The 26,644-nt window shown below is 34.9% G+C and overlaps 1 protein-coding gene across 13 annotated transcripts in view; it reads right to left on the bottom strand.

Annotated features, from left to right (window-relative positions):
- The window catches only part of LOC143234051 (hyccin-like), an 82,936-nt gene that overhangs the window by 32,720 nt on the left and 23,572 nt on the right, over positions 1-26,644 (bottom strand). For all 13 annotated transcript variants that reach the window (XM_076471080.1, XM_076471086.1, XM_076471082.1 and 10 more), the window contains 4 exons: positions 25,998-26,042; positions 24,154-24,234; positions 22,777-22,898; positions 3,409-3,504 (listed from right to left, as the gene is read on the bottom strand). In XM_076471080.1, the coding sequence (XP_076327195.1) occupies positions 3,409-3,504; positions 22,777-22,898; positions 24,154-24,234; positions 25,998-26,042 (344 nt within the window). The remainder of the gene's footprint in view (positions 1-3,408; positions 3,505-22,776; positions 22,899-24,153; positions 24,235-25,997; positions 26,043-26,644) is intronic.

Genomic DNA, 26,644 nt, shown 5'->3' with positions numbered 1-26,644 from the left:
TGACAGTTTGTTAAAGGGAGAATGTGACAAGTAGGTGTGGCAAGGGCATTTGATTTTCTATTTTGTTTCTATAAAAAAACAAACGAATATCATAAAAATCACTTTGCCTTATTAATATCTATAATACAGTAAGTAATTTACATTAAACTCTCCACTTCAGAGAGGAGTGATAAATACATTAGAGAAGTGGGAAGCCCTAGAAAACAAATGTCACAAATTTGATACATTATGATTTTTTAAAATATTCTTTATAAAATTCATATCTAAAAACATATAGAATATTAAGAGTTTATTTATGAATTACATTTTGATGACAAGCCTATTTGTATACAATAATAATAAGGTAGTGTAATTACAATTTGAATGTAACTATAAAACACTGTGATGGACACCGTAACCTACTCATAACAAGACAATTAAAGACAAATTACTTGTTATCAGGTGAAATAAAATGGATTAACCCTTTTGCAACAGGTTCAGTATAATATATACATCTGCACACATTAAGTATTTACCATATAGCTTTTGATACAGTATTTGTATCTTCACAAAAATTTAGAAGACTTTTAGTAAAATATTTTCACTAATGATTTGTTTGTGAAAATATCAAGTTTGATTGGTTACTAGTCTGAGTGTGAAGTGATTTCATGTTATGATTAATAAAACTATTCTTTGTTCCCAAAATATCAGATATTATTTGTGTAATCTCTAAAACTTCCTAAACACATTTCAAACATTTATTTTTTGTAAGACTATATTTTGTTATTTTCTATACCCCATGTGGGGTACATTGATTGACTGACCTCATAACCATCATAAAAAAATTAGGAAATAAATATAAATTACGTTTTTATGTGCTAGAATGACTACACATTATAACATATAAATACAAATGTTTAGTTTAAGTAGCTTTAGTCTCATAAGATTACACATCTATTATATTAACCTTCTAGTCATACCTTGCTAACATAACTTGCATTGGCAAGTGTACTCATGTTACTGTATCCAATATAAAACTGACCCGGTCTTGGCTGTGCTTTAATGAACTAGTATTTTGTATTATACAGTAACATTTCAATGACTATACAATATATATGTATATAGATTATTAATATTTAAAATAAGTTATGAAACTTATTTTTCCTTAAAATATAGAACAATAAATAAGAAAATAAAGCAAACAATCATCTCTTCTAGCCATGACCTTTGAGCTCTGTTGCTACATGTTGCTAAAGGGTTAATTATTAGAAATGTGACTATTGAAGAGGACTGCCACAACAGAACAGTATTTTATAACACCTACACAAGAAGCAAAAGTAGAACTGCAAAGTAAAGATAAATTTTTAAAACAAAACCAAACATGGAAGAAAACACTTTGATTTCATTTGAAATTATATTATGTTGTTCAATGAAAAATTACCTTAAAAATATTACTATTTCACATTACCAACACAAGAATGTCATTTAACTATTAAAGTTATCTTTCTTACATTAAAGTAGCCCATGTACATAGTTTACGGACAACTACCAAAGATAATCAAATACAACATTTCACAGCATCGTCATTAATGCTTTTCTCCATCCCAAGTTACACTAGAATTTCTCTAATAATCCACACTGAGCTAGTGGAAAAACATAATTGCTACAGATGATATAAACCTTTTCTAGTTTGTTATATATAAAAAAGTTTATTCTTTGTTACACTACTATACAATTATTTGGAAACATTTTATTTTTACCTATTCTTTGACACATCTTAATGTTTGCAATAAGATTGAGGATGTTGTTCAGAGCTACAGTGGTTTAAAATTTCAAGATAGTGCTGATGTTTAACATCAGTTAATACATTATGGTGTCCTTCCAGGTTATGAAGCTCTGCAACTAATGCTGGACAATAGTGGAATTTGTTCACTTATTTATATCATCAGGCTCATGAAGTGATTAAAAATAGTAATGGAAACCCTAACTTGGATTAGTGGATTATGTTTCTGAGTCACGACACAAACTGATTTAGTTGAGTAACACTCTATTAATTGAAAATAATGAGAAACCATAATGACAATATTTTGATCCCTTGGATAATTGGAATAACTGAAAACAGTAATAATGGAAACACTAATTTGAACTAGTTGATTATCTTTGTGACATTAATCAAATGAATCATAATTCCAACAAATTACTTATTTTACACAACATTAGTTCATGTAATAAACAGTCACAGATAATCAATTTGTTAAGTGTCTAGTTCTATTAATGACCATGGTTCTTCAATCTTCTTTATAACTTTCTGCCAGTATTAGCTTTCCTAATTGAAACTTTTTACTTCCAATTAATTTTGTAATTTCATCAAGACAAATGTATCTCTGTTTGTCTCTCCCTCATCCTCTTATAATTTTACCCACAAGGATTTCTAACAGTCTTGTCTCAGATATAATTATATGTACCAGACCTTTCACCACATTTAACATTTTAATAATCTCCTCTTCAGTTCTAATCTAGCAACTTTTTTAGATTGAAGAACACCGTTTTTGCCACCCCAACCTGTTTTTATCCACACTTGCTGTCACTTTTTACCTTCTACTTTGATACATATTCTGGAAACTTCCTCAGACCATGAAATTACCATCTTATTTTTACTGACATTTATTCTGAGTCCATAGTTTTTCTTCATCAACAAGCATGTCAAGTAATTACTGTGCCTTTTCCACAGACCTGTAAGTAATGCACTTTACTATTATTACAGATCCTTTTCCTATTTAACATTGATATTTTCTGTATCAGTAATTACCTTTCTCATCAACCACTCCTCTCTTACAAATATAACGTTGGTGTCAACACATCCTTATCGTAACTGCCGACTTAATGTTTAAAGTACATATCATCTTAACTGTAGTGCTAGAGATTAATTAATTATTGAATTGTGGCTTTATTTCATATTTTAATAAAAACCAAGACTAAATTACGACTTCCACACTTTATTATATAATAATAAAACACTTGTATGAATACTTTTTGTTCACACTTCCATCCTGTATCCATAACTTATACGTATATATAGCTTTTCACAATAAGAGTGATGGTAGAGCAAATATTTCACTAAATTATGTTAAAACAATTCATAAAGGGCTTTATTATAGCTTCAATCTTTCCATAAATAATTTAAAACTATCATTTTATAAAAACATTATAACATTCAGTTAAATAAACCAATTAAAATTTGAAAACTCTCACAAGTACTTGAGTATAACACTGACTTATTTAATGCAAGTTGAACAGAAACAAGCAAGGAAGGAAGTGATATGGAACAGTTAAACTACAAAAAATGGTTTGATGCAGAGCAGTTAAAACAAGTTCAATAACAACTACCAATAAAGACAATAAACCTGAAGAGGAATGAAAATGTCTTACTTAGAACACATTCTACAGAGAGCAAAATGGGAAGTCCGTGGCATCAAGCTGATATGATGGTTGTAAAGCTTCTGTAACAAAGTCACTATCTGGAGTCTAAAAGAAGATTGTAGTTTCATTTAAAACTACACTTAGCATTCAGTGATGGTACATAATTACATTAACTTGTCTTCTACTATCTGTACTTTTAAGACAGGTTATAATGCAAGTAAATGTAAACTGCTAAGAAATGGCTTTTAAGAAATTCTATTAACTAAAAAAATGACTGACAACAAATAAAATATTAAATTAACTGCAAAAATTTATGTGGTATTTTTTTCACTTTCTCTGTTAACATGTTTTAAAAGGCAATCTTGGCAAGCATTCAAGAACAACTTTATCTAGTATGTTAATCAAGAACTACATCAAACCAGAAATAGTAAAGCTGAAAATTTGATAGTATTTTAGGCTTATCACCTGTACCTTCTGACAATAAATATACATACCACAAACTGATAAATAAAAACATAACACCCTAAATTAAATGGTGTTAACAGAACCAAATGCAATCCTTCTCTAATTTGTGTCATTAGAAAAAATAACAATTCATTCTTTTAAGAAACAGAAACATAAAATCTTTCAACTTAACAAAAATTATGTTTAATTATTAAAAATATAAATCTTAGGTGTGAGCAAAACAATCCATAATTCTAATGAACCAGCTGGCCAAAATTTGAGTTTTTATTTTTATCCACTGATCAATGTATTTATAATTTATGTATCTTACGAGAATTCAGGGCATTTCTAGAGACTCCCATACTATACTGCTGAGACTGATAATTGTCCTGTGTCCATGTTTTTAAGTCTTATTTTACAACATCCATTTAATCCATGTCTTTTTATAATATACTACTAAACACACTTGGCTATTTTAATCACTTTAAGAGAGCAAATTTTGTTTTCATAGTTTATTTTATATTTTAGTCTAGTGTTTTTTAACCTCTGGGCATGATCCAGTAAAGGATCGTTATTTTTTTGGGTCATAAAATATATAGTGACTGATGTTACCTGGGTGTAGTGGTTTTTGCATTGAAAACATTGCTTTAGCCAACAGATGTCAAACAGATCCAGTTATTTAACACAAAAATGAGTTTAAATTTAGGTTAAGTCCTAATTGGCTTCATGCCATTTCAATCTTTTCATTGTATGTAAGATAAAGTGACCAATAATGTTATTCATTATGGCCATATTTTCACAGTATATGAAATCTGAATAATTAGTAACAGAAGGTCAACAAAACAGGTAAACTAGTTGCATATGTGAGTGTATAAAGTACACAGAGAAAAATGTTAAATGTCACTGGCAAAAAAAGAGGAAATACAGTATATTTAGGTGCAACAAATATGACAGAACAAGAAAAACACTTGTTAATAAAGATAGGTGAACTGCTAAGATAGATATACATGAAAGAACCAGTAAAATATGCATAATTAAAAGCATGTGAAATGCTAAGATGTATGTATCTGTATATGAGAGTACCAGAAAAATACATATCAATAAAGATAGGTAAATTGTCATGGATATGAATGAAAAGAAATGGATATTAAAGATGGGAAATTTGGAAAAGTGAAAGATCTTGATTATTTGATATTATGAGGTAATAATTTTACTAAAGAAAAAAAAATCAACCAAAGCAGCTAGATATTAAAGAAACCAAATACCATTACCATGTATGATAAGAACATTTGGACAGATAGTGTTGATAATTATTATTTTTAACCCTATTTTTTGACAGGTATTTACTTCCACTCATATAATAGCTATTCTTGTTCAGTGTAGCCCTCTATAGGCAAAACGTTTCACATGCTACAAGCTTTGAAACTTCCACCTACCCCATGATTAACATGGTTTCTTGAATCTTTGCATTTAAACCATCATGCAGCAACCCTCCAAAACAGGAGTGAATCACACCTTCCTGAAGCACGTGACTACTTCTCTTCAACTCTATCAAACTATCACTTTGAGATTAGACAAAAATTAAGCATTGGTCTTGAGTGTGAAGGAAGAATGGAAATTGTGAGAGGAGATAAATACCTACTGAAAATAATTTTCAGTGTAAGAAATTAATAACTGCCAATACAGTATCTTACTTTTCTCACATAATAGCTAGAATCACAAATTGAAAAGGGAGATGGGTCAGTGTGAAGAATATGAATAAGTAAAATATCCTAAGAAAGCATCTAAAGAACATCTACTGAGTATGAGCCTCTGCTAGGAGAGGAATAAACACAGGAGCCTGCAACACTTCTGTATCATGCATGCTTTTTGCTCAGTGTATGTCACACAAACTGGAGAAAATTGAGAGGAGCACATCCAACAAATGAGAGAGAATTTGGGTGGTTTCAGCCCCAGGTCCCATTGAAATAATCGGAATCATAGTCTAAAATAAAAATTAAAGTAGGGTTTCCAGCCACAGACTGGACGATAGAGAAACTTAAAATGAATGTGCCCTTGGTTGTAAAGTTGTGAGAGTGCGTCTGACTATACATGACGGGTTTACTCCAGCCCAAAACCAGGTGACATTAGGCATACGCAATCTGATCCATTGTAAAAGGAGGGTCCACATCATCTTCACCTGAAGTTGAATAAAATGGAAGGAGAAATATTCCATACTAGTTGATTAAAGCGAGCATGTGCACAAATCCACAATCAACACACCAGTTATCTAGGTATCCAACTTTTGAACAATGTGCCAGTGTGGCAGTTCACTTTAAATCCAAAACCAACTGGACTTCACAACATATACCTTAGACAGTGAACCTCCCTGACATGAAGCACCAGAGGGATAACATTCACACATCAACATCCTTTAGGTAGGACTGCACAGAAACTGAAGTGCAAGGATGGCCAGTGGGCTCCTCAAGCAAAGACAGAGCTGGAGCAAATTGAATTGGATTTGTGCAACATCAATCTCAAAGACTCACTGAATGGAAGTGGAGCACATGAGGCAAAATCATGTGATCAAGGAAACATGAGGAAGCACAATCAACAAGTGTGTGAAGTTTGATTGACAAAGTTCAAATCCAAGACCAGTTTCTGGGGGCTGAGATGTAGTTGATAGTATAATGAAAAATCCAAAACAGAAAAGTGAAGTGCAACATGACAGATATACTCAAATTTGTGAAATATACTACTAGTACATATATATATATAAATACTATATATATAAATATATCTGCATAAGAACATTCTCCAGAAAGGATTTCACTGAAGCTGAAGTACACAGACATGCAACATCAACTTCTGGGACCCACCACACACAGACAGAGTGCAAAAGTGGCAAGTCTATGCCATCTACACCAGTAGAACACCATAGCCTCAGTCTCTACTGAATGGAAGTGATCACCTTTAAGAAGTGTGCTCCATGGTCCACCACCACAGAAACTAAGAACTGGAAAGTGGAGAGCACTCTCTTTGTCTATTAAAAGAATTTTAGGAGAGAAATGCAGCAGGTAGTCTGGAGGAATGCCAACACCAGAGACATGAAAACCCTATTTTTAAAAGCAAAATTCTCATAATTTATTCAATCAAAGATAGAGCAGGGATGGACAGCAATCCCTTCTATTTTACTCATGAAAGTTCACAGGTTATTACAGTTTAGAATGGACATGTGGATGAAGAAAATCACTGCAAGGAAAATCTGCCAGCAATTTTATGGAACATCCCACCTCAGCAGCATGTCATATTGGCCATGGGTATACAATGAGATTAATAGTATTAGCCCCTATCTGAAGACAACTTCAGTAGGATGGTCCCATACAACCCTCACCAAGTTACCCTAAGCAGAATTAACCTATAGGGCCTAAACTCATTTAGATGGAGCATCAGGAATAGCTATGCATAACCAGTGTGATATCTTCCTACTGAATAAACCACAATGAGGATGGAGCACATTATTTACAGCAGATGTCATAAGCAACCAAAGTCTGCAGGGCAATCAGAGCTGGGACCCACTCATAGAGGTAGAGTAGCTGCATCACTAGGCAGCAGATAATACATGTTGGTATAACTTATGAGTGGCCATACAGTATATAATTTTCAAATGGCTAGGTAATATTTACCACTGAGTGGGATCCTAGACCTAAAGGAGACATGTCATCCTAAGCAAAAGTACTATATAGAGAGGTACTTACCAAGTTACAGTCAAACTGATGTTTGATGGAATGGAAACAGGCAAAAGACAGTACCCCAATGAGAAAGAAACAGCTACCCATATAGGAAGATATAACTTACCAAGACTCAGTCAAACTGATGTTTCATGGATGGCAACAGGCAAATGAAAGCAGTGGAAGATGAACAGATGAGGTGCCATCCACATGCTAAACTGAATAATTTCCTCCAATGGATGATGGAGGGGAGATGAAATCCAGGGATGCAGCAACATCTAAAACAAATTAGGGGAAGAAGGAAAATACACCAGTATAAAAAGCCAATAAGCCCAACCTGTATGAATAGAAGGCGACAGATCGTGTAAGGAGGTTAAGTTTCCAGGGAACCAAAAAATTGGGACGGGGAACATTGAAAGAGGCCATGCAGGCAATATAACAATGAAGGTCAAGGACAGAAAATAGAATTCTATCCAAATCAAGGCAAAAATAAAGGTGGAAAATGGAAAAAAGGAAAATCGGTATGAATGAAGAATGCCCATCACAGGTTCCCAATATTTTGGGAAGTAAAGATCAATCTAGATAATGGAGAATATATGTGGAAAGAAACAGAATATGTGAAATGTCGATGGCAAAGGTATCACACTGATGAAGCCCACAGACTAAAAGAAGCAGAAAATAATCTTAAGGGATAGGTGAGACAGGGAACAGGAGATTCAAATGTATGGAACAAGAGACAGTGAAAACCAATAATGACTTTTCACTCCAGAACCATCACATGATGAGGAGGTAAATGAATCTGGAAGGAACAGAATAAAAGGGAGATAGTAGGAGAGAAAAACACAACACAGTACCTGGAAAAATAAAAAGTGTTGGACAAGCCTCACAACCTGCAATGAAAGAGACAGAAGCCCCATGGTTAAACAGCCAAGTAAGAAAATCCAAAACAAGAGGAACAGCATGTCAAAAAGGGGAACCTCATGGTTTAGTAACCAACAAATTATGTTGTTCCACTGACACAGATAAATAACAAGGGAGGAAGGATAAACTGACTAGACTAAAAAGGAATAGACATGCACAAACAATTCAGATCTCCTCACATTGGGCCAGACAAATGCTAGGTATGAAGTCAAAGGGTATGAATATCAGAGTGAAGGACTGGTGACCAATGTTAATGAAGAAGGAATGAAATGATAGGAATAGGTGATGGGGAGTAGCATGGAGCTAAAGGGGAAGAGAAAGCCAAGATTATGTTGGGCTAGTAAGGAGCAATAAGGACCTGACATGGAGTGATATGGATATGCTGTTGAGGAAAGTGGTAAAAGCATCTAGACAAGGAGTAATCCAGTGATTGTACAGTCACCAGAAATTCTGAGGGTCAAGGAACCACTCTGTAGGTGAAAGTTGATCTACAATGAGGTTGAAAGCACCTGGAACATGACATGCTGAGAAATGCATCTGCAGTATGTGGGCTCAATAAAGTAGTTCCAATATTCAACTACTACAAAAAGGAATGAAAATGTGTGCCTCCTTGGTGATTGAAATAAGAGCCAATGATGGAATTGTATTAACCCTATGATAATGAACTACTTACAGTGTAAGTATAAGGCCATCCCATAAGTAATGTTCAAAAATGTAATATAGAAAGTGCATCATCATTTCTGTCTTTGTAGAAGGCTTTAATGACTAAAATAAGTAGTAGTACATGTATACAAATGTTCAGACAAATAAAAGAAACTCAAATCCACTGTTTAAGATCATTAATCAAATAAACCCTTCTGAAGATGGATGTGTCTGAAGAGCCATAAGGCATATAACTCTTTACCAGTTTAAAAAAGGCAGTAGTGCAGCAGAAACTACACGAAACATCCAAGAAGTTTATGATGCTGTGTCTCTCAATGAAAGAAAATGTCGAAGGTGGTTTCAAAAGTTCAGATCGGGTGGCTACAGTTTAAGTGATGTACCACATTCAGGTCGTCCTGTTTAGTTTAATGATAACTTGCTGCTGGCTGCACTTGATGAAGATTGTGCTGAAGCTTAATTCAACCCATTCAACAGTTCACTGTAATCTGCAACAGCTTGGAAAGGTGTTTAGCCCTGAAAAATGGGTCCCCCCATGATTTGACAGAAGTCAACCTAAGAGAAAGAGTGGACATTTGCACTTCTCTGCACTCTCGTGAACATAACTCACCCTTTTGGGGCAGGTTAGTGAACTGGAAATGAAAAATGGATATATCATAAAAATGTTGAATGCTGCAGACAATGGCTCAGTACATGTAAACTGGCTAAAGTACAGCTCAAAATGGATCTCCACCCCAGGAAAGTCTTGTTAAACATTTGTTGGGATATTATTGTTGGTGTGATCCACTTTGAGTTGCACCACTCAATGTAACAATTACACCAGACTTCTACTGTTGACAGTTAGAGCACTTGAATGTTGCACTGAAAGAAAAGAGGCTTGCTGTGATCAATCATAAAGGTTTGGTTTGAATTTCGCGCAAAGCTACTCGAGGGCTATCTGTGCTAACCGTTCCTAATTTAGCAGTGTAAGACTAGAGGGAAGGCAGCTAGTCATCACTTCCCATTGCCAACTCTTGGACTACTCTTTTACCAACAAATAGTAGGATTGACTGTCACATTATAACATCATCACAGTTGAAAGGGCAAGCATGTTTGTTGTGATGGGGATTCGAACCCGTGACTCTCAGATTACAAGTTGAACGCCTTAACCCACCTGGCCATACTGGGCCCAATTGTAAAGGTGTTCTGTTACACCAGGATAATGCATGGATCCACACAGCGAGGATCACATCTGCAAAGACTGAAGAGCAAGACTGCGAGAAACTTCAACATCCTCCTTATTCTCCAGACTTTACCCCATCTGATTATCATCTCCTCTGAAGTTTACAGAACTATCTTGATGGAAAAATATCTTGGAACACACAAAGATGTCAAAACTACCCTGTTTATATTCTTTTCCTCCAAACCCCAAGACTTTTAAAGAAATGGCATTCAAAAGCTAATTGGCAGGAAGTAATTAATGAAACATACATTATTGATTAAATAACATTAAAAGCATTTTAAATATTTTCACTTTTTTTAAACCTGAAATTGGACATTACTTAAGGGATGACCTGATAATTTACAAAACTTTTCATTAAGTTTTGTTCCAATAATAAAACCAGTGGATAAAACTGTTTAAAATTTGTCAGGTACTTTCCTACAGAAAGGTAGTTTCAAAAAAATATATTTACTTTTTATCTATTTACATTTAATACATTATCACATTTGAAATCTTGAGAAACTAGTTTAGAAAATAGTTATGTAAGAAATAATTAAAATACTTACATGTATTACAGAGTTGAACTTCACATTTTCGTGCTTTTGGTACATTAACCTAAATATCTCTAATTTTGTTTATTTTAATTTTTTTGAACATGTATTTTCCTTATGTTATCAAGTAATATACAGACCAAAAATATTTTTAACTAATGCTAAACCATAATGTATTTTTTATTTTTAAATAGAATTTTTATGTCTATATATATAAAACATTTAAACTTGTGTCATATATGTATTCATCCTTATTTCAAGTTCATATCTGACTGCACCAATGAAGCTTGGATACTAACAGCATGAATAGAGTTGTACTCATACAAAACCCATTCAGGGTATCTTTTTGCTTACTGTAGCATGTCTGCATTTGAATGTGGCTAAAGAAATTATAGTAATAAAGTATTGATTGATTGATTGATTTAGTGTTTTATGGCACAAAGCAGCGAGGCTATCTGCGCCAGACATTCGGTAAAAATGTAAAAAAATAGATAAATAAATGTAGTAATAGACATAAATGGAAATGAAGGTAAAACAAAAAAGTATAAAACCAATGTTGACACCTAGTCTACAATGTTAAGATAGAAGGCAGAGTATAAGAAGTTGTAAGGTATTTACTCTAGCAAAAAGGTAATGATCATAAACCGCCAGGAAGACTAACAGGTAAGTTCAAGAACCACCGTCAATCACCTGAAGTTGGTCTTTCCAGTCCTGGTTCCGGGTTATGTGTCATAGCAACCAGTATCAAAATGTAAAAGAATAGAAGTTTTAAAAGATACATAGCAAAATTGTAACAATGAGTAGCCAAATGTCCAGTAAAAAGATAAAGTCAAGTAAATGGAGTAAAATTTGTAAACGTAAATGAAGATATAAGCAAAACGGCAATTAAAACAGAAAATGGCGTAAAAACCAATGTTGACATCCAGTCAACAAAGTTGTAAAGAACTACCTGTAGCAGAATGGTAATGATCATAACCCGCCAGGAAGACTAACAGGTAAGTATAAAAACCACCGTCAGTCACCTGAAGTTGGTCTTTCCAGTCCTGGTTCCGGGTTATGAGTCAATATGGCCAGTACTAAAAAGTTAAGTAGTAAAAGTGTGAAATGATATGCAGCAAAAGTATAATAACAACTCGCCAGGACGACTAACAAGTAGTTCAAACGGACAGTTCAAACAGTAGCGTTAGTCACCTGAAGTTGGCATTTCCAGTCCTGGTGTCGAGTTATTTAATGTTCTGGCCATTGTCCAATGTCAAATTGAAGGAGAGAGATTAAAACTGTAAAAAAGGAACCACAATTAAAAAGATGTAATGAATAAATATGCAACACTTAAATGAGATTACAAAGATTAATGGCCATTAAAAAATTAAAAACATTATCAAGGTGGACAGAGTCACCATCACCAATAACTCTGTCCAATGTTACAGACTGACCCTGGGAAAAAATATGTTTAAAATATTGCCGTCGTTGAGAATTGTAACGATGGCAAGAAAGTAAAACGTGGCTGATAGTGATTTGAGTGTTACACAAACTACACATTGGTGCCTCAGTTTCAGATAAAAGAAAATGTTGAGTTAAAAAACTGTGACCAATGCGTAGCCTAGTGAGAACAACTTCCTCCTTCCGAACTTTACGGAAGCTAGATGGCCAAAGTCCAATTTTGGGTTTGATTTGAAAAAGTTTGTTGTCACGTTGCTCACTCCAAGTGGACTGCCAGCTGGCACGGAGCCGAGCCTTGAAGACAACACCATAGTCCATGTACGGAATAGGCACAGGAGTGATGGTGCTGAAGCAGACATATTTAGCTACCATGTCTGCAAGCTCGTTCCCGCGAATACCAACATGGCCTGGTATCCAGAAAAACTGGATTGAAGTAACTGCTAATGAGAAATGGGCCAGTTGGTTTCGAATATCAGCGAGAATAGGATGTGAGCTAACGTGTAGCGATTCTAAGGCAAGTATAGAACTAAGTGAATCAGTATAAATAGTGCAGTTGGAGTACTGCTCAGCTGCAATATGATCCAGGGCAAGAGATATGGCATACAGTTCAGCAGTGAACACAGAAGCTGTAGAAGGGATTCTGCACGCAACTACTGACCCATAGCAAACCATAGCAGAGCCCACTGAATTACCTGATTTGGAACCATCTGTATAAATGGGAACTGAATGATTGTTTGAAAGATATTCATTGAATAAAAGACGGTACTTCCAATCTAGAGTATCTGCCTTTTTTAGGTGACTGAAAGAAAGGTCACATTTGGGGGCTGTAATAAGCCATGGTGGGATGGGCCAACCTGTGGAATCTGCAATGTTATCCAAGGACAGACCCAATTCATCCAATTGCGCCCGGATGCGAAAGCCAAACGGAGCAATGACAGATCGTCTGTTCTGAAGAAGAACTGCCCACCGAGGAAGGAAAACACATTTCCAGGTGGGATGCTTTGGTAAGGAATGAAGATTTGAAGTATATTGTAAAGATAATTGCAAACGGCAAAGGTGTAGAGAAGGTTCATGAGATTCAATGTATATACTTTGAACTGGAGAGGTACGGAAAGCCCCAGTGCAGAGTCGAAGTCCTTGGTGATGAATGGGGTCCAGCATCTTTAAGGCCGAGGATCTGGCAGAGCCATAGACCATTGATCCATAATTGAGTTTCGATCTAATAAGAGCACGATATACCTTTAACACTGAACAGCGATCTGCCCCCCAACTGGTAGAAGAGAGAACACGGAGGATGTTCAGTGCTCTTGTGCATTGGACCCGAAGCTGCTTTAAGTGTGGTATAAAGGTCAGTTTACGATCAAAGATAAGCCCCAAAAACTTGGTCTCCGGGACCACTGGCAGCAAAACTTCACCGATATGAAGTTCAGGATCAAAGTGAATACCCTGTCGACGGCAAAAGTGCATGCATACAGTTTTGGAGAGAGAGAAATTAAAGCCGTTCGCCAGAGTCCACTTCCGTACACAATTGAGGGCGGTTTGTAATTGCCCCTCAATATATCTCATGTTTGACGACTGACATGAGATGTGAAAGTCGTCGACATACAGCCCATTTGCAACAGTGAGAGGGAGTTGTTCAGTGATGGCATTTATCTTTATACTGAAGAGTGTAACACTCAATACACAGTCTTGAGGGACTCCAAGTTCCTGTACAAAAGAACGGGAAAGTGTCGAACCCACATGAACTTGGAATCTCCTGTCCATTAAAAAATTAACAAACATAGGTAGATGGCCACGTAACCCATATGTATGGAGGTCTCGCAAAACGCCATACCTCCATGTTGTGTCGTAAGCCTTCTCTATGTCAAAAAATATTGATACAAGATGTTGGCAGTTGAGAAAGGCTTCTCTGATAGATGTTTCAAGACGAATTAGGTGGTCTGTGGTGGAGTGCTGTCGACGGAACCCACACTGGGTGGGTGAGAGGAGGTTGTTTGATTCAAAGAACCAAACAAGACGAGCATTAACCATCCTTTCTAATGTCTTACAGAGACAGCTCATCAAAGCAATTGGACGGTAGTTTGAAGGAATCTTGGGATCTTTCCCTGGCTTAGAGAAAGGTAAAATAATAGCCTGGCACCAGGCATCAGGAAAAACATTCTCCTGCCAGATCCGGTTGAAAACAATCAGAAGGACATCAAGAGAAGCAGGAGATAGATGGTGCAGCATGTCATAATGAATATCATCAGGTCCAACAGACGTACTGGCAGACCGATGAAGGGCCATTTTTAGTTCCACCAGGGTAAAGGGACAATTATAGTAAAAGAAACAGTCAGTTCGAAAGGAAAGAGGTGATTGCTCTGCCCGAGTCTTGATGGCCAGGAAGGTGGAGGAACAAGCAGAAGTGCTAGATACCCGGCAAAAGCTTTCACCTAGAGTGTTAGCGATGTTCTGAACATCAGTCACCTCCTGACCATCAGAGAGTAAGATCGAGAGGGGGATAGAATTGTAGTGTCCATTAACCTTTCGAATCCTGTCCCATATGATCTTGGAACTGGTGGTAGAAGATATGCTGGTTGTGAACTTAATCCAAGATTCCTTCTGGCTTTGACGTCTTACCCACCTAGCATGTGCACGGGCCTGTTGGAAAGCAAACCGGTTTGAAAGTGTGGGATATCTACGAAAAGTATCCCAGGCCCGCTTTTGAGCCTTCCGTGCTAAGTGGCAGGCAGGATTCCACCACGGACGAGGATATCGTGGAAAACGTGTCGAGGTTTTAGGAATACACTGAGCAGCTGCATGTGTAATACAGTCAGTTACCGCTGCTACACAGTCGTCTATTGATGGCTGATTTACGATGGCAGGATCAAGTTCTGCGAGAGCAGTGAAAGTGGACCAGTCTGCCTGATCCAGCTTCCACCGGGGCACACGGGTAGGGTGGCATCGACCACGGCCAGTCTCTCTCAAAAGGATCGGAAAATGATCACTTCCTAGTGGATTACTGTCAACCCTTCATGAAAAATGGGAGAATAATGAAGGGGAGCAAACTGAGAGATCAATAGCAGTAAAGGACTGACTAGGTGCATGAATGTAAGTGGAAGAACCAGTATTGAAAAGAGAAAGATTGTGATCAGAGAGCATTCGCTCTACAGATCGGCCCCTCCCATCAATAATAGCACTTCCCCAGAGGGGATGATGTCCATTAAAATCCCCTAGGATTAGAAATGGAGATGGCAATTGTTCAACGAGAGCATCAAGATCTGATTAATCATATGTCTCTCCATGGGACAGGTACAGAGAATAAACAGTGATGGTATGACCCAAGGAAACACGGATGGCTACAGCCTCCAAGGGTGTGTTGAGTGACAAAGACAGGGTGGGCACGTGTTGATCAACCAACAGTGCCACCCCTCCATGTACTCGACCATCACACAACCTGTCATTTCTGTACAGAGAAAACTGCCGAATGGAGACAGTATCAGCAGTTTTGAGAAATGTTTCTTGTAAAGAAAGACAAACAGGATGGTAGGAAGCAATCAGCGTTTTGATATCATCCAGATTAGAACGTAAACCTTGACAGTTCCATTGTATCAAGGTGGCCATTTTTAAGAACGGGTAGGTGAAGAGGCTGGAGAACCCTTCGGTTTACGACCACGTCTTTTTTCTTTACTGTCTTTAGTCGGAGGAGGTCTATCAACCTCCATGGTTCCTGCTCTGGGTCGGGTGGGCAGGTTTTTGTTATTGGAAGGGGAATCCAGTGACTGAGGACGCGAACAAATAATTGTTTTGTCTCTTGTGGTGGGAGAAAAAGATGTATAAGAAGAAATGCCTGTATTTGAGACTGAAGGACGTGGATCTTAAGGTTTGTTGGAAGGTATGGGAGGAACAGAGATGGGTGTGGAAGTCGATTCATCAACCTTTTTAACCACGGAGGTGAAAAGGCTTTTCATTTGTTTTGAAAACGATTCTCTTGGAGGCACAGAGAGATCTGTCTGCACTCCCACTGTAGTTGTGGAATGAAGTGCAGCATCATATGTCCAAGATGGAATTGTGGACAGCAATTTCCGAGCCTCAGGATAACTAATGTTATGTGTTGTTTCCAAACGCTGCACCTCATTTTCCTCCAACCATTTTGGGCAAGAATGAAAGTAAGAGGGGTGAGAACCATTGCAGTTTACACAATGTGGGTTCATGTCACAGCCATAGGCATCGTGGTCCTTGCCTCCACAACGAGCACGTGTCAGGGAACCACGACAAGATGTCTTTGAGTGGCCGAATCTCTGACATTGGAAACATCGAAGAGGGTTTGGTATGTATGGCCGAACCCTGCAAATGAGATAACCTGCCTTGATGGTGGCAGGTGCACGTGGTGAAGTAAATGTTAAAATGAAGGTATTTGTCAGCAGTGTAACTCCATCTTTGCGAGTGGAGATGCACCTCACTGCAGAAACTCCTTGAGTGGAGAGACCAGCGAGAATCTCTGACTCGGGAACGTTCTTCAAATCCCTTTCAACAATAACTTCTCGTGAAGAATTCAAGGTAGCATGGGGTGTAACCTCAATAGGTATATCCCCAATTGCCTTTGAATTCAAGAGGAGTTCACTGTGTTGGGATGTGGATGTTTCAACCAATATGTCACCAGATCGAAGTTTCTTTACTGATTTTGGAGAGCCAGCAAGTCCCTCTAGTCCCTTTTGAATAAAAAAAGGGGATATTTGCCCTAAAGGTTTTTCCGAAAGAGAATGTAATATAAGAAAATGAGGTACATGCGTTACTGATGTTGAAGATTGCTGTTCTGAGTATTCAAGACGTGGTCGCTTACCCATTGACTGTTTTTTTACAATTTTATTTAAATTTTTTAGAGGATCCATAGGAAAAAGAAAAAAATTTCGGTACCCACTGACCCCACCCACCATGGAGCCCTACAAGGGGACGCACTACAAAGTCACGCAAGGACAATGCAGCAACGCCAGGATTTCGTGAGCACTATACCCAAATACCAGCATCAGGCACAATGTCCACAATACCTGTTGAGAACTTCCAACACTGGTACTTGGTTGACTCTAGCCCAAGTGGACCCACCCAAAGGCCGCCCGTCTACAGGAATTTGAGGCCAAAGTGGTGTGTTAGGGTTGGACCCCTCAACCACCAGGATCCTCTCCTCCCCTTACAGGAAGATTTAGATCAATTGATGTATTGGGCCAGTATATGGTGGGTGTTATTTATCTAAATGTAAGGTGGTACATGTACATTTTCACAATTCAAGTTATTGTTATGATTTAAATAGGAATTCATTAAATACTGTGGTTCAAGACAAAAGATTTTGACATTGTGATAAAAAAAAATCATTTATGTCATCTAAACAGTGTATCGCAGCTAGTAATAGGGCTAATAGGATTTTGGGTAGCATCTACAGAAATACTGAATACAAGACAAGAGATATCACTATTTCACTGTATAGATCAATGATAAGGCCTCATTTAGAGTACTGTGTATAGTTTTGGGCTCCCTTCCTCAATAATTGAAATGTTAGAGAAAAGCCAGTATGATGATTTCTGGGATGATGGCACCATCCTATGAGGAGAGAAAAAATCTTTAAACTTGTTTTCTTTGGAGAGGAGAAGAGTTAAAAGGGATTTGATTAAAGTGTTCAAGAATATTAAGGATTTTGGTAATACAGATCCAGTGAAAACAATAGAACAAGGGATCATAAATTCAAATTTTTGCAGCACAGGAGTCATAAGCAGTTAAGAAAGTATTACTTTTCAACCAGGGTGGTTGGCTTCTGGAATGAGCTGCCTTCAAGGGTAGTCTATGCAGGAAATTTAATTGAATTCAAGAAAATATTGGATGAATACATGAGATTCTTCAAAGTTAGTGCTTTCATTAGGAAACAGAGTAAAACACAATCTTTCCCTTTAACTTTCTTATTCTCATTTTTTGAGAACTAAAATTAATATAGTTAAAGTTTGGTGTTTATAGCACCTTATTTCCACATTTATTTACTTTTCACCATTATTCAGCATTTACACGTATGTTTTACAACTTTCATTTTGTGTTGTTTTTCAAAATGTTTATTTCTCTTTTTGTACAGCTGGTGTTTTTACAAACATATTCAACTATGTATATATTTTTGAAAAACATACAAATTCATTTTACTTGTACCTTCAATATAATTGTGTTTTCATTATACACTAGTGTGCTCAGTTTTAAGTACATATAACGTTTCAGTTTCTGCCCGAGATTTATGCACAAAGGTTTAAGTATTTGTCTGAACACTGTACAACTTTGCAGTTAGTATCATAGTTCTCATAGTTTGGTTTCAACTATTTATCCTCAGATAATTTTCTTTTATTTTGCACATGCTCTTCTGTATGAAACTGTATAATAAACTTTTCAGTGTACATCTATGGAGTGAATAAATATACAATTTGTATGTTAAGAATTTAACAGTTTTGTATCAGCTACTTGTTCTTCTTCATTCATCTCCACGTAGTTTTCCAGTAACAACATTCATTTCCTATTATATTTACATTAGAATCATGATCTTCATACAATTTTATTATAAGATTTTAATGTATAACTGAAAAATTTGTTTTTGATTGTTTTCATTATCAATACCAGTTATCTCTAAGATTTTTCATTTGGTGAAAATGTGGAAACGAGGTGTTAAATTTCTTTTACATTACACCCATAACTGTAATAAAATGTATAAAGTTTATTTATAAAGACTGTTTATTCATTTATCTTCCTTGCAATCTACACATTCATTCCCAAGTACTTAAATTTGAATTTGATGCTTATTTCATAAGTACTTATCATTTGTGGTCATCAATAACGCTCGTATTTTGTGAATCTGTCAGGATTTATAACTTTTGCATATAATTTTATGATTCAGTTTTCCAATTTTCTAACTTTTGTGAAAAATATTGAAATAGTCATTTCGTATTTGTCCTGTTTTCATTCATATACAAAAAAGTGTGTCTTACGTACAAGTAGAGATAGTAAGAAAGAGAATATAATATACTAACAGTATTATGAATAGCTTAACTATAGCAGAATAAGTAGTATGTACAAATGTCACAAACTCTACTTTCTTAAATAGTAAATTTTATTTTTTATTATGAACTAAGTATAAAAAACAAGCTAGCATATTTTACTTATTTCCGTTGATTCAGATACAAAAGGATATAAAAATCACAAGCCTTTTGAGTTCAAACGGTTAAGCCTAATTCATTTTTAAATAGCTCACACATTGATAAATCTTAACTCTAAAACTCATGAATCATTTTTTGTTCCTATAAATATATTTATTTTGAGCCAATGTCAAACAACATGGTATGTTTTTATATGCTATAAAATAATAAAGTAACAAACCTGCCATACAGGTCTTTTGAAATGCAAGATTTTCAAGATGTGTTACGTGAGACAAATAACCCCAGACTAACTGTGACTTCAAAGTAGTGTCAACCTTTAAAATAAGCACCACCACTTTTCTAGTTTTAAAAGACAGCACACAGTGATTTGTCATGGATTTTGCTTATTATTTTATGACTTGACAAAGGCAAGATGGAGTTCACTGAATGACATGGTACCAAAATTGATATTTTATGGTTAGGCCTGTTTCAAAATTTTACAACTGAGGTTAAACATGCACAGACACTATTTAATGAAAAAGAACACAACAGGAAAGTTTAAGTACCAATCATAAATGGCAGGATAAGTTCTAAAATACAAAGAAAATTTTAAAAAAATATTTTACCTTAAAGGGCACTTTTTTACAGCATAAAACATGTCTTAGAATTTTTTGTTAAATAAATATCTCTTTACATTTAGTTAAAGAAAATAATTTTGAAGAACAAATGTAATATTATTAGTATTACATAAAAAATAAAATATGACTGTGCACTCTGGGTATGATGAAATAGATATCATTGTAAAAGTTAATGAATCATGATGAATCTGTTCCATTCAAAAGGAAGAAAATGACTCAAAACATGTCATACCACCAGAAGCTTGAAGAAGTTGATATGGTATGACATCTCTACCTGAAACCATTGTCCAAAATCCTTCTGATGATTAACCTGAGCCTCACATCTCTGGAAAAGCATCAGTGAGCAGCTGCAATTCAAGATGAGGAGGATACAGTACTCCCGCTGTGGTGCTGTCCCTGTTCAATCACTACTAGAGATTGTTGATAAGAGAAGGAAGAATAATAAATGTGGAGTCTACAGGATCTGAAGCAAGATTCCATAGGATGTGTATTGTCAATAAAACAGAATACATAAGTGTACTAACAACTGCGATAAGAGCTTCAATGGAAGTTCAAGTCCTAAAACATGACAGAATCTTGTGTGCAAAAAGAGAAAGAGAAGAAAGGGCAAAGAGAATGGAAAGCTCTATGGAACACACACAAAGTGGAGAAGGTTTGGCCTGAATGAGTTAAGTGTTGAAAAGCATGTCCAAGTGAACAAGATACTGAATAAGAATCAAGAAAGACTTTTCCATCTTGAGAATCCAATCAACATAAGCCACATTTGTCAATAGCAGATGTATGTGTTGAGAAGATTCCAGCTTTAAAGAAGCTAACAAAAGCCAGTCATCCATGTAGTAGTTAAATAAATACCCTTAAGCATGCTTAATAAAACATATACAATACTGAAGCAAGCCCAAAAGGTAAAGCATGAAACAGAAATACATCATCATTATGGACAAACTAAAGATAGCAACAGGAGACCTTGGTCATCCACAGACCTGACAGATATGGAGAAAAAGCCCACTGAAGAGTGATACAAAATTACATGGTAAATTGGGGAAGATCCAGAAATTGATTGAAGAGTGACAGAGCAATCATAGGATGCCAGTCCCTGTCTTCTTGGGATGACAAAAAGCCTGGAGTTAAAACCTGGCTGATAGGCTCGATAAAACGTTGTGAGAAAAGTTTGAATAGCCTCAGATAGACTCTGACTGGTAGCAGAATCCAAAGTAATGGGAAGGATATTGGAAGTGAAGACAAAGAAGAAGGAGTGAGCAAACAAAGAAAAAGTCCATACTGCAAACTCATAATCACTTACAGGTGTGGAGTAAACTACCATCACAGGTAAACTAATTAGACAAATTTATCAACTGGCCAAAAGCACTATTGGTGGTGAAGAGTAAAACTGTAAAGTCAAACTATAGACCATTGAAGTAAGGAATGAGTAGAGTCTGAGAGATTGAAGAACATGAAACAGGTACAGAGTAAGGCAATGGAGCAAGCCGAGACAAATGACAACCAAGGATGAAAAAGTTAAGTGTTGTTTTGCAGATTCTACATGTAACTCCAAAAATTCAGGAATATCTGCAAAAAGTGAACTACGAAAAAAAAGAGCCATCCAAAGCTCACATAGATGAATGCAAATGATAAATGTAAGTAGAAAAGAAGACAGGAAAACTGGGTGTGGTAAACATACAGGATTTAAAGGATCCACCCACCACACATGCAAAAACGACTCCAACTGCTGGAAGTCAAGAAGGTAATCAAAGGCTTGATAAGTAAGCCAATGCACAATGATCAGAAGCCAGTGGTGGACAAAAAGGCATGCTGATAATTGCCCTCAACTAGGAAACCAAATGTACAAATTTGGTAAAAAGGAAGGAAAACAAGGTAACTGGATGATGGAACAGCATGTAACTTTATAGGGGCAGGATCATACAAAAGTAGGGATAAAGAAAATTGTAACAAACATGACGAAACACCCACAAAAAGGCTGAGTTAAGCCTAGGATGATCCACAGGAGAGGTAAATGTTGAAAAAGAAAACTGTCACTCTTTTTAATCATGAGCAGGCACTATAGGGACAACAGAATCCTGTAAACTATTGGAAAAAGATTGGCAAGGTACATCAAATTCAACTCTTTCCACCTGATGCCCAAAAAAACTCCCTGCCAAGAACCCACAAATAACACGTGTTCTGACAAAGTAGTGCTTCCTGTAATTAAAGTTGTGATACAAAATTCTGAGTTCATAACTGATTGTAAAAAAAAGCAAGAAAAAATAACCAAATAAAGGTAAGTTTTCTTGAAAATAAACTACAGTGAAGAATGGTTAAGAATGCGAAAGCACTACTTCTAAAAGAAAAGAAAGAAAGAAAGAAAAAATTCATGCTAAATGAAACATCTGCCTATGACTGCTGCCTAACCAGAACTGATGGTTATGCAGAATTGAATAGAGGGAGTCATGTATGTCAGAAGGGTGTCACATTCTACTGGTGGATGTTTGCGCATGATTATTTACATGCAAAGACACAGTGAACTATGTTGAAATTTAAAGGCTTGTGGCATATGAAAAATATTTGCACATAGAGTGCAGCATTGAATGAGAATAGTTACTATATGAAAGGAAAATAAGTTACCATATTAGAACATTGCGAATCCAAACAATCATGCTTTAAAGAAACCAAGCTTTCTACCTGTTACTGGCATTAATCTTCTCCACCTCCGAAAAAGATCCAGTTGTAACAAAATGGGGTTCTTTATGTTCATGCTTTGAGAGAGCATGCTCAGTGAGCAAAGAATGGGAAGAGCTGATTGGCTAAAAGGATTGAAAATTATATGAGGATTAAATAAGGTTATTTTGATTTTAATAAGTACATCAATGGTGAAACATTTTTACAATTATTTTCAATCTACAATTTCATTATTAAACTTTAGGCTTAATGATATAAATTTTGTTCTCCATACATATAATACCAAAAACATTTGGAAGATTACTGTTAGAAAAAGTTTAAATTAAAGAAATACTCATCTTTAAACTTAACAAATTAACTTCATTTAAAGTTAAAATGCAAAAAAATACATATTTTAAACTAAAATATAAGAGTTGAAATCAACTCCTCACACCAGCTATGTTTATGGTTAGGTATGTTTGTAAACTGTTTTTTGAATCTATTGGATAAAAACTAGATTGCAATGATTCTCTTCCAGCAATATTATCACAATAATTAAAAAAAATGGTACTTATGATAAATGTTTATATACAAACTAAAAATGATATAAAAAACCACACAATTAAGATTGAGAGAATACCAGCTAAAATATGTTTAAATGAAATTTGTGTTGTTTACATCTTGAATAACTTAAAGAACCAATCCAAATCTTGATTAACTATATTTTCATGAAATGAATTTCATGAGAATTTTGAGGTAAATCAAGGTTATTCTAAATACGACGCAAGATTTTCAATTCTCATTGTACAGACACAAAATACTGCTATTGACACTTAAAGATCTTAAGTTATTTGAAGAGATCTCACATTTTTCTCATGGTCATCATGCAGAGTCTGTTTCAGCCTGTTCCTATTTTCTAGTAAGTACTTTGAAATGGCCTGTCATATGTTGTTTTTTTATTTACGAGCACACAGTAAACATTATTTCACATTTCTTTAAACTGATCAGGAACAGGTTCTGTATGATGACCATGACAAAAATGTGAGACCTCTTCAAATTCAGATGTCTAAGTTAGAAAATGAATACCGATGTAATGATGTACATGTCTAGGTCCACAGGACTATCACATCCTCTCAAAATAACCATTTGTGTTGCTAGTAGCTGCCACACATCACAAAAGAAATTAGTAATTACACCTCCCCTCACTTCTAGGTGACTGTTATTTCAAACTATTTTCTAGTAAGTACTTTGAAATGGTCTGTCATATGTTGTTTTTTTATTTATGAGCACACAGTAAACATTATTTCACATTTCTTTAAAGTGAGCCTAGAAACTATATATATATATATTTAACGTTTTAATGAAAAATTTTTTCCACACAACCCATGCTGAACATCTTACCTCATGATAAATGGAAGGCTTTGATATGCAGGGCAAGTGAAAGGAATGTCCCAATGATTGCCTATCTTTATTAACAGCCTCCTGTTAAGGTTCAATAAGTTCACTTAAGTTAAATGAAGTAAGCATCAAAATTAATTATATTTACTTGTTTGCTACTTAACATGTGGAAAAATAAAATAATTATAAACATAAAAAAAACTGAATAGAAAGGCAATTTTTCTGAATGTGAAATTATCTTACAATTGTACAGATAATTTTCAAGAATTCTTTTAATCAGTAAACCTAAAGTAAAAACTTAGGTTAATTCACAAACATAATTTAAACACAGTACTTCTACTAAGATGAATCAACAACTCTACTGTATTATCTTCTGTTACATCAAATATTATTCTAATGAACATCAAGAAACTAATAACAGACATATTTAAGGGTTATTTTATTCCTACTTTAAATAATTATCTGAAACCAACAAGCAATTAATTTATCAATTCTAGATACAAATTCTTCAATAATAATGATTGTACTAATATCATAAAAGTTTGCAATTTGAAATATTTTTAAATTTAGTTTCCATACATCATTTTATTCATTAATATTTCTTTAAGCAGAGTAAGAAAAAATTTTAAAATAACTTCTGACATATTTTCTCTGCAACATTGATTTTGTTTGTTAAGAATCCAATCATATATTTTACTAATTACCACATGTAAGAACTACTTTAAACAGCTTTTGCATAGAAGGGGTTAACACTACAGTTTTCAATCAAATGGAAGGTGTTAAAAGTTCTAAATCAATGTCATAGACAAAAATTAACATTTTTTTCACTTATAAAATACTTTCTCTACACAATTACCTTTTCTAGAAAGTTGTGATGACCAAGAGTTTACAAATCCTACACCAATCAAAAGAAATGATTTATTTTATTACATTGTTTGACCTATGGTACTGTACAGATTGTGATGACCACAGTGTTGTTAATTTATATTTTCAAATTACATTGTATTTCTAAAGCAAGTCTCATGACAATTTCCCAAACTAGCACAAAGGTTAAATTTCTGGTACATTCCAATATTTTCTTAAAGTATTCATTTAAAGTTTCTAACATCTATATGTAAAAGAGTAAGTGAAACTACCATATTAAGATGAATCTGTTTAAAATCATTATCACATTTATCAAAATAAATTTATAAGGTGATTTGGTAAAGAAAAACTTGTAATATGATTAGCCCATGCTAAATGGTCATGCATGGATGGCTTGCACAGAAGAAACCCTAGAAGTGGTGGAGCAAGCTCAAAATCTAGAAAGCAGATTCCATGAAAAAGTTAGACTGATAAAATATGAGTATCCCCAAATATTCTACATTATGAACACAGTGTGTACATAGTTGATTTTACTGTGATAAAAACATGATAACATTTAGCAAATCTCTCTCTTCTCTGACCCTAAAAAGCCATGGTTTTTAATTACAATCTGTATGTAATAGACAATTACTTCAACTGGCTCTCTTTTTTTCACCAAATCTTTCAAGTTGTTTGGGAAAGATGTTTTTACAATAAAGTTTTCATCCTATGCTTAAGTAGCTGTACATTAAAGGCATGTTTTTCAGTTAAATGATTTGGCAATTACAGCAGGTTGAGCAGGAAGTGGGTGAACATACAACATGTGAAAGATGATGCAATAAGACATGGAACAATATCAGTTCATATCAAACTACAAATCAATTATTTACCCATAAAGTATACAGTGAATGTTTTATTTCACAAACACAACACTACGGTAAGTAAAATAATTAATTTAATGAGACAATCAGATAATTTTAGGCTAGGGAAAGTTTTCCACTTACCAAGTTGTATATACCAAGCAAGAGAACTTCTATAGACCAGACATTCTGAGAAGAAAAATATTCTGCTTATAAGTTTTGCTAAAGACTTTAGTAAATAATTATGTAAAAAAAAAAAATTAAAAAGTAGTTGACCTTCACTTAAAGGAAACTGGTGGAAGTTAACTGCAATATTAAACTTAATAAAAAGCTACATTGTGTTAACTTGATTTTCTTTAGTTAAAATATTTTATGAAAATAAAGGGATGGGATGTAATGAAGGCAACCTAATGTGATGTAAAGGATTCTCCTGTGTTATGCATATTTCTGTTCATACATACATATTTCCAGATATACTGCTCTTCATTCCGATGCAATTTTAACATTCCCATGTATAATATACTCCATTCTGGTGCTTTTTTAATACTTCTGGTAATATCACATTTCATTATAATGTATTTTTATATTTCCACATATGAAGATTCAATCTGATGTATTTTTTTACACTTTCCTCTATATACACACTATTCTGATGTATTTGTTTAATATTTAACATAATATTAAATAATGTTTAGGAGTCTTTTGTTCCATATAGGCTGATATATCCTTTAAATTAATCAATTAAATATTTATCAAGCTTTCCCATAACTCCCTTAAATTAACAGCATCTA

The sequence above is a fragment of the Tachypleus tridentatus genome, chromosome 12 (assembly GCF_004210375.1).
Source record: "Tachypleus tridentatus isolate NWPU-2018 chromosome 12, ASM421037v1, whole genome shotgun sequence".
In the NCBI taxonomy this organism is placed as follows: Eukaryota; Metazoa; Arthropoda; class Merostomata; order Xiphosura; family Limulidae; genus Tachypleus; species Tachypleus tridentatus.
The sequence above is the reverse complement of the archived record's forward strand: the minus strand, read 5'-3'. Positions and strand labels throughout refer to the sequence as shown.